Below are 10,112 nucleotides of genomic sequence, written 5' to 3'. Positions count from 1 at the left end.
ATTATTTCACACAAGCTTGAGGCTGGGATATAAACTGGTAATAAATTCATAAGTAATGTCTTTCAGATTGCTTATTCATTTTGTTCATGATGTCTCTGCTCATTAAAATGAAGAAGAGGGAAGTATGTTTAGGCAAAAAATACAAAAAATTTTCAAGAAGCTAACGTGTGAATATATTCATTGCTTAACGTAGTCTTTCTTTTTTTTTCTTTCTTTTTTTCTTCTGTTCTGATTTGCAGGTGTCTGACTTGGGAAATCAGTGTTTATTTTAGAGGAATTTTTCTTTCCTTTTTTTTTTTGCTTTTGGTTTTTAATCATTGATATTGGAATACAGAAGAGGAGCCAGAAGTATATCGATTTGGCTTCACCTCAGAACAGCCATTCTTGAGGCATTCTCCTCCGAGAACACAGCCATGTGTCCACCTCAGCTGTTCATCCTCATGATGCTTTTAGCACCTGTAGTTCATGGTAAGTTCTGTTGACTTCTCATGTTTAGTTAGTATGTTAGTCATGTTTACTCATAACAGATCCTTTCTTGCAAACCATCTCTTTGAGATGGTACAGCTTTTCCTTACCTCATATTAATATCAGTAACTACCAAAATATATACCCTGAGCTATGACTTTACAGCTTTTCTGTAGGAGTTCTTAAAGACCACACTGAAATTTGAAAGTAACCTAAAAGATTTGACTACTTTTCTTTTTTCATTTTAAATAGAGCTTCTGCATATTTTGTGCTTTGAGTTACCAAAATATGAAACACCACCTGGGTCATTAATAACATACTTTAGTATATATTTAGTTGGCCCTTTTTTTTCTTAAAACACTTTTATGTAAGGAAATGAGCATTTGGGAGAGAGCAGAATTTGCTTTCCCATAAGAAGCGATCCTTTCTTTTTGCTTGGTGTTTATTACTATATACAACCTTTAATACACAGAATGCAAACTGTGATCACTCACTAGAAACATGGCGTTCTCATTACACACCTTAAATACAAAACGAATAACATGCCAACTTTTATTAAAAGGTAATTTTACAGAAATTATTGTTCATGTAGTTACCTCACTAAGAGAATTTAGAAAATATGTACCTTTAAAATTTTTTCTAGATTATGTATTTATTCAATATGGGAAGATAATCTACATTGTGTCCTACTTACAATTTAATAATTATTGAATTTCACCTGAAGTTAAACTAGAATTTGAAATTTCATATAGGTCCCCCTTTACAGTTTAAAGTTTTCTCCTAACATGGGTTTTACATTGAAATGTGTTAATCTCTCTAGAGTCTCGTGGTTCTTATGGCAAAGTAAGAGGACACAGAATTATACGGCATTGCTTAGGCGGTGTCCGGATACTGCAGGGTACTGAGCCCCTGAAAAGAATCTTCAGCTTCATTAGCCAATTGGTGTTTTGAACTGGCCCTTTGAAATCCATTGTGACTGCAGTGTCTCTAAGTCTAGCCCAAGTTCTTAAATAGGCGCATGCGTTGCACGCTGTCTGTGTAAACAGGATAAAATAACTTCTGTGGCTTTTGAAGTGTTCCTCTAATGTGAATGCATTCAGAATACGTAGCTTTAAAAAGTCTCTAAACGGCAGAAAGAGCTTCTAACTTGTAAGTTAAATCCTCACAGAAACACCTTGTCTTAAAGAAGGCGGTTAATCAGTCATTTATTAATGCTTTCCAGGTACTGATAGAGCTCTTATACAGTCTTAAGATTTGGTGAGACATATTAAAAAAAAATGAAGTTATCTAAAATCAGATTCTTTTTCTAATTACCCATACATATAAAGTCATTTAGATGATACTTTTTACTTAAAAATATTAAATATTTATCATATTAATTTGAGGATTAAACAAACAACCTATATGAAGTATCCAGCCTCCACAGAACAAGTCTTCATACATTAATGTCCTGGAACATCATGTCTGTCCCACAATTTATTTTTGTTTTAGTAATAGAGTCAGTGTGGAATTCGCTGTTAATGAGAGTTGATTCATTTAATGTTGATATTCAGAAAGATTTATACTTGTACATATATCAATATATATATAAATATACATATTTATTTATATTCAGAAAGTCACTGTAAAAGGACTGTGTTAGAGGTTGGCTAAAATAGCAGAAATAGTGATGTAATATTGATTCATTTCATAATCAGTATTTTTAATTTCTAAAACATATACCTTCTATGTACTAGTCATCCCTAAACATGGACAAGCTGTAGGTCAAGGGTCTTTGTTCTAGGGCCTCTTATCTGATTGAGTACTTAGGCAAACAAATACAAACACACACAGACACACACACACATACACAGAGAGAGAGAGACAGAGAGACAGAGAGACAGAGAGACAGAGAGACAGAGACAGAGAGAGACAGAGAGACAGAGACAGAGACACAGAGAGACAGAGAAACAGAGAGATGGAGAGACAGAGATAGATTGAGAGACAGAGAGATAGACAAAGCGAGAAGAGACAGGCAGACAGAGAAAGACAAAGAATACCAGAAACTGAGCAGTAAACACCTTTAAAAACTGTTAATATCCTTTATGTTTGTACTAAAAACCAAATTTATCTTGTTTTATATTTAGACTACCTAAGTACCTTAATATTGTTTATCCAAAGCACCCAAAGTAATATTGAGATTTTCCAAGGATAAGTTTATCTTTTCTTCCTTTATTCTTTTAGTTTATGTGATGCCCTTTCCAACTTGGTAGAAAAGAAAGGACTTTAATAATCAGTTTTGATATCCAGGTGCTCATAAATGAAGAAATGAACCACGAATTAGAGCACACATGTAACAGAACAGAAATTATTAGTGTTCCTGCCAATCCAGGCTCAATGAAATGCTACATAATTTGAACCATCAAAGGGAAGAACTAAAATGTATGTTACTTAGTAAAATCTGTTTTTCTCCCCCAAACACATTGATTTGTGTTACCTCCTCTGATGTCCAGTGAAGTTGCCCTTTAGAAAAACGGAATCCACTTTCTCAATAGTATCTTGATTGGAAGTCCCATCTTCAGAGCAAATAATCAGTTGCAATGCCTTCTGCTTTGGTGGCCTCAAACATAAGATTATTTGATTCAGGTCTTCCTCACAACACTTCCATGGGTTTGTTACCATGACCTGTTATTATCATCGTCATTTGTTATAAATTATTTACGGAAGGGCTGAATGGCAAAGTCCCTCGACTGGTATGAACAACAACCAGGAAATTCTGAACAAAAATCTTCTTCATTGGCGCAGGTCCTTCTGCCAGCTGAACCCAATTTCAATCAAGGCACTCCTCGTAACATACAGTGTCTTGGAAATTCGAGAGCAAGTGAGGCAGACATTCCAATCACCTGCCTGTCTAAATTCAGAGCAGACTGATTAGGTTTTTAAAGTCAGAAATAAATGTTGAAAAAGAGTCAGCTCTGCCACTTATTACCTCTGCTACTCTTCTTCTCAGCAAACTAGTTAATATCTGTGCTCGATGCTAAAGATACAGAAATAAAGATGTGCAAAAGATTTCTATGTCTGCCTCTCAGGAACTTTAAAGAACCTTAAAAATCTGTAAATCCAGTTTTCTTCTAGAAGATGAAAATTCTTACAGTATTCCATTTAGCAACAGATAAATAATAAATGTATAATTCCCAGTGTGGTGGTAGGCATTTCATAAATCTTCCATCATTTTTCTATCCCTTATTTACCTTGAAGTCAATCTAAACCCCTAGGCAGTAAGCAAGCAGTGTGCAGAATTATCCTTGCCTTTAACCTGAGTCTTGGGAAAACAATCAAACAACAAACAAAAAATGTATTGACTTGAACCTTGTGATTCAAGATTTCAATGAAATTCTAAAATATTTACATGCATACAAAATTATTCTATTATTGTTATTATCTAGATAAAAATATGACCTTGGGCTGGATAGACAGCTCAGCGGTTAAGAGCACTGACTGCTCTTTCAGAGGTCCTGAGTTCATTTCCCAGCAACCACATGGTGGCTCACAACCATCTATAATGGGATCTGATGCCCTCTTCTGGTGTGTCTGAAGGCAGCTACAGTGTACTCATATAAATAAAATTAATAAATTTAAAAAATATATTACAATATGTAGAGATACATATATCACTTATTGAATAGTTAAAGAATAATTGTCAATAGGCTATTCTTGTGTAATCTACAAGTAGATAACATTAGGAACTAAGATAAAAGTCTAACCCTTATAATGTTGATCTTAGTTGAATATTTTTTCCATTGTTCCACATTGTGTGGCAAATGTTTTCACAGGGAGACAAAACTAATCAGGGCATGCAGAATATACGTGTTGGTTGTATGTTATCTGTCCACAGTCTGTGTCTCTGTGCACCTCTGTATTTCTCCTTTTCTGTTTTCCATGATTGTCCCCTTCCTCAAGAGCCATCAGACATCTATCTGTCCTAGTGCAAGACTGAAAGAAGTTGAAAAGTGATGTAAAGTTCTTGGCTTTTCAAGGGTTGCATCAAAATAAGTCTATTTTGTGTCATTTATAGATTTAGTCCAGAAAAAGGAAAATTGGAGAATCAAAACTAGCAGTAATGTGGGTGGCTGGGGCTTTTTCAAAGCGAGAATGAACTAGGACATTGACCGTGCTCTTTCTACTTCCAGGTCGTTAGTGATCTGGATAGGCACAGAAACGGTCACGTCATCAATCTTCCATCATTTTCCTATGACTTATTGATCTTGAGTCAATGAAGCACACACAAGTTCCCCAGCACTTAACAATGTGCTTTCAGACAGAGTATGAATTGCACAGGAATTTGCAATCTCTTTGCTACAGCTTTTCCAGTAACATAGATTACAGGATTATATCACTACCCCAGCTCCTGGGACTCCTTCTGATTGACAGTTAGAGCACATCAAAGTCTAATGTGAGACCTTAAAGTAGGCTATCCTGTTCTGATCTGTAACGACTTTCAAGTGCCAATGGTTTGAGGTTTCAAAAGGGGACCGTGGTGCTAAGATATTTTAGCTACTCACCAATTTATTCAGACTTTCCTTCTAATTATACTGACTCGCAACCAAGAAGATGGAAAATGTGATCAATCAGCATAGCATGATGAACAGGAAATTGTATTTTATAGCGCCTTCACAGAGAGAGAAAAGGATTTAAAAACTTTAGATGAACCTCTTGCATGGTTTTGTCCTACAAGTCTATGTATTGTTTTTTTAACATAAAGAAGAACTCTAGTTATATATTTACGGACTTAGGCTAATGTGTTACATTATCTCCAAGTTAATTATAATGAATAGCGCTTAATAAGAACAAAAATTGATCCATTGTGTATATATTTATTTATGTTTTATACGTTTTATTTATATAAAAATAAATTTTATAGGTGTATTATACTTAACATTATATAGTGCTTCTATTAATTTCAACATTTTAAATTACTATAAAGTACAAATTTGATGAGTGCAAATTACCTTTTACTACATATTTTGTCTGTGAAGATGTGTCTTATTCTGTGAAGGCATCAGGTTGACTTCTGAGCTCTGCTTCACTTTGCTATTTTTAGAGGTTAATCGTCCTTGAAATATTTATATTGCCAGCATAGGTGATTTGTAAGAGTAGCAAAAGTACTTTATAGTCAAATCCATTGTACACAAAAATGCATGTCATGATATTGGTATGTGAGGGCAATGCTAATGCATCGAATATATTCCATAGTAGTCATTTTTTAAAGAATTTGAAAATATATATATATTGTAAGCCACTATGCTTTCTATAATAGCCAAATGTTAAATATTGGTATGATCCTAGCACCGTGTTTTGTTAAGAGCAGTTTATTTAAAACTATCTATGTGGAGTTTGACAATTGAAAAGACTTTACAGTTTGCATTTGTACCTGGGGCTAGGTTACGTGTGGTTTTTCTGTAGTGATAATCTATAAGGAATGTGTCCATGTTAAAAGCAAAATAGCACTCTCTTATACTCAAATTTTAAATATTATGACAACTTTGTGGAATTGAAATATATCTTATTTTAATTTCTTGAGTCTGGGGGTGGAACATGACTGCAATTGTGTATTTAATGTTGATTGAATTATAAAATATTTCAATATAATAGCCATTGGTTCCCTCTTTTTAATTGCCATTCCTTTTTTTTTCCTTTGTCAGTATTAGAATGCTGCTCACATTGGCAATTTTATGTAAGCAGCCATATTACATATTACATACGTTTCTGATTAGCAAACTATTTCTTAACAGGCAATCAAATAGTTGATATTCAATAGCAACAATGACCTGCTTTGAAATGAGAGACCCTTTGTTTAATTGTGTAATCATTCAGAAGGAGGCAGCCTTCAAAAGAAGAGGGAATTGGTTCTATTTTCTCCAGGTTTTTAACTGATAAATTAAGGTTTAACTTTATATTTCACTTCTAATTGCATTTTTATTTTACTTATTCTGCTTTTACTGAAATTTTGTCAAATTGATGGAAATAGTGGGATGAGGCTTTTGGTTGTTTGTTTATATTTTTCTGTCAAAGAAAACCTATTGAAAATATAAAGTGTTTGGTCCGGTAAGCTAGTCTAGTTGAGAATCTCTATGAGAAATACATTAACTGCATTCTCAGAGTAATCAAAGATCTTCACACGAAAACAGGAAAAAGGACTTCTGATTTGCTTCCTGTTTTATCTACATACAGTTTGTGTGAATATGAATGCCTTGAATTTCAGTTGAATATTATCAGTTACATCCCAAGACCATACTCACGTTATTTATTTGTTTGGCATCTTGAGGGGTGGGGCTGAAAATGAATAAAAAAAATCTTATTCCTAGACATAGCAATAAGTGGTCTTAGGGGTTTTCATGCATGAGTGAAAATAGTTTTAATTAGAATATTTGGTTTATATTGCCCATTTTAAATTAACATTAAATCTTACACATTTGGTCTTATTTCAAAAATTAAAGTTATTCTACGAACTGAAAACACCAAGACTTTTTAATTCATATCTTATGGTTTAGTACTTAAGAACATAGCCATGTTACTGTTATCAGTAGCATTGTAAAGATACATGGCAGTGTATGCCTTAGACCAGACACAATTTGAAAAAATTAAAATAGTTAACATTTTATGGCCTAATGAATGCCTTAGAAGGATTGGAATACATGAAAAGTAGAATTTTGCTCTGCTCGCTACAATTTGTGTGGAATGGCTCACAAATTTGGCCTGTTGTAATAACTAATAACACATAAGGAGTACAAAAAATAAATATTCAACATTGCAACATTATTTTCTGCAGTATAATGTATTCAGAAAAGTCAAGATACTACACTTGGGGCTGGGATATAGCTTAAAGGCCTGATTGCTTCCTAATATGCACAAGGCCCTGGGAACGGTGCTAAGATCATATAATACACGGAGTTGGTAGAACATGTCTGTCATCGCAGCATTCCAAAAGTAGAGACTGAGTAATCAGAAATTCAAGGTATCCCATAGCTACATAGTGGACTTGAGGCCAGCCTGTCCCCATGAGACGATATAGCAAAATAATTGATAATGAGGAGGAGGAAGAGAAGGAGGAAGAAGAGTATAGTAAGTTTTCCTCAAAATTAGTGAGAGACCTTACTGTTTTTATAACACAAATACACAGTATGTGTGTGTATGTGTATGTGTGTGTGTGTGTGTGTGTGTGTGTGTGTGTGTGCTCGCGCACGTGCATGCATAAAGAGAAAAAATCCTGTTTTTGAAAAACTCTCAGGATAGTAAAACTCAGTAACACAAATGAAGAAAGCTCTTGAATACTTCTGGAATTATAAATCAGACATGTGAAGAAAAGCTAGAGTGTGGCAAAATTATTAAATATTTTCCAATCAATCTAGCTAGATTTTTTTCATATAATAGTTTAGGTAAGCTTAATTTCATATAAAGTCTTACATGAGTATATCTGGTTATACACACAGCACAAACGATATCAGATATGTAAAATTTTAAAGAATGAATAAATTAATAAACCCAAAAGATGAGTGGTAATGTGTTTGCCTATGTACAAGGTATCTTTATAAACAGAATATGGAATACTTTAAATAGAATCTTCAGAGTCAGCAAGTTTATAAGTTGTAAACCTCAGACCCATAAACCTGAGCTGCAGATTAACTTTGACTCATAAAGTTGTGAATAGGCACCTAGAAAATCACATACCTAAGAACAGACTGACAAAGCGAGGTGGAAATTAAGAGTTGAAGGGGACATTGTTTTTCTTAGTTATATAACATAAATTTTCTGAAACAATGTATCTTTGAATTATCTCACTTTATCTCCATTAAAACAAAACAAAAATTAAAAATATAAACAAAGGTGTTGGTTGAGTCAGGCTATGGATGTACTGCATTCCAAACAGATAACGGCTTTTAAAGATGACCCTCACATGTATGTGTGTGTCTTCATGTGTGAGTGGGTGCCTCTCCTCTGCAGTTTTTTCTTGTTGTATTTATTCCATTTTAGATAGCATTTCTAAATGACAAAGGGATCACCAAGCAGACTGAGCTGACACCTCACATGCGTCTCCACCTCCTTAGAGCAAAGATGGCTGAACTGACACCTCAGAGTCCCATGTGTCTGCACCTGCCTAGAGCTAGGATGCAAATACACATCACCACAATCAGTGCCTATGGATTGTGAGAATTCGCTCAGGTCTCCATGCCCACCACAGTATGCAGTCTGTTAACTGAGCCATTTCCCTCGTTCTAAGTATTCCAAAAATTTTCTGGAGTGTCTTGAGGGAAAAAAACCCACTCACCATTATGGAAAGACCCCATTTGGTGGCACAGTATTGTGAAAGGGCTTGATGAAACAATCCACTGGGAGGGTGAACAAGTCTTGTGAAGGAAGGATCTGATGGACAGTCTGGATGGATTTTCTTAGACTTAGTGGGCCCTAAGCTCTACTACTATTTCTATGAAAGAAAACTCAGGTTCAGAATCATGAGTATAATTTTATATATATAGAGAGAGAACTTTCATGATAAAGGACTAAGACATCAGTTCATGAAAAGAATGTATGTTTTAAAACCCGGACATATTTAATATTATATTATCTCTTTCAAAAACACATAACACAAGGTGATTGGTTTTTAATTGACTAAATTTTGCATACCATTGAACTAGCTTAAAGTTCAGTATATATAAGTGATCTGTCAGTTGTCCTAGTTGACTTTTATCTCATTATCATAAGTATTTCTAAAAGAAGACCTTGCCTGATAACATCATCCCCATGCCTCATACCATTTTGACCTTGGAAGCCAGAAAATCTATTTTCCCTCCTAATGGGTTATTCTTTCCCAATTTCATAGAAATTGTTCATGGTAATTCATGCCCTTTGTGATTGTTTTCCCCCTTGGCCCCTCCAAAGTTACTCATATTTAACATGTATAATGACTTAATTATTTTTTATTTCATAATAATACGCCACTGTAGGCATACACTACAGCATACCTTTCAGCTGGTGGGCATGTAAACTGTTCCATTCCTTAGTTGCTTACCCCCATTCTTGCCTGAACATCCATGTAGCATGCTTTATTTGGGTGTCTTCTCCTTTCTCTCTGACATCTGTGTAGGAATGGAAATAACGAGCCCTCTGATACTTCTGTGTAGCATTTCGAAGGACCACAGCACTGTAGCAAAGGGGAGTATCAGGTCGACGTTTCCAGGGTTCATGTGGATTTTCCTGTCTGTAGGTCTTGCACAGTTCTCACATAGCGCATCTGGTGGAGTCACAGCACTTGTTGGCATTTTGGTCAGGTCCGCCATCTGCAACGGCTTCTCATATGTCCGTTGAAAAGGAATTATTGATTTCCTGATTATAAGTTGGGTTTTTCTCTCACATTTAATTATAAATGCTTAATAGACATAATTTTTTAAAAGACAACAGACGACATTCCTGTTACAGAGGATACAAGTTTAATGTGTTTTTAAGACTGACTATTCTGAGAGGTTTTGCTTAGATAGAACCAGTGGAGTCGTAACAATTTTAATGTATTTTGAATTCTGCATGTTTTTCTCTCCCCCAATTTTACTTATGTAGTTGATTCATAAGAGAATTCATCATTTAAGGATGACATGTCTATGATGACAGTATTTAAA

At 34.7% G+C, this 10,112-nt stretch overlaps 1 protein-coding gene across 20 annotated transcripts in view; it reads left to right on the top strand.

The window, feature by feature from the left end:
- Positions 1–287: 287 nt before the first annotated feature.
- Positions 288–10,112, top strand: part of Adgrl3 (adhesion G protein-coupled receptor L3) — a 492,285-nt gene continuing 482,460 nt past the window's right edge. For 11 of the 20 annotated variants that reach the window (XM_032916807.1, XM_032916818.1, XM_032916798.1 and 8 more), the window contains exon 1: positions 288–468. In XM_032916807.1, coding sequence (XP_032772698.1) covers positions 414–468 — 55 coding nt within the window. In that variant the 5' untranslated portion in view covers positions 288–413. The remainder of the gene's footprint in view (positions 469–10,112) is intronic. The other 9 variants (XM_032916815.1, XM_032916808.1, XM_032916817.1 and 6 more) reach the window with 1 other exon arrangement.

The sequence above is a fragment of the Rattus rattus genome, chromosome 11 (assembly GCF_011064425.1).
Source record: "Rattus rattus isolate New Zealand chromosome 11, Rrattus_CSIRO_v1, whole genome shotgun sequence".
Lineage (NCBI taxonomy): Eukaryota > Metazoa > Chordata > Mammalia > Rodentia > Muridae > Rattus > Rattus rattus.
This window is presented reverse-complemented; position numbering and strand designations above follow the sequence as displayed.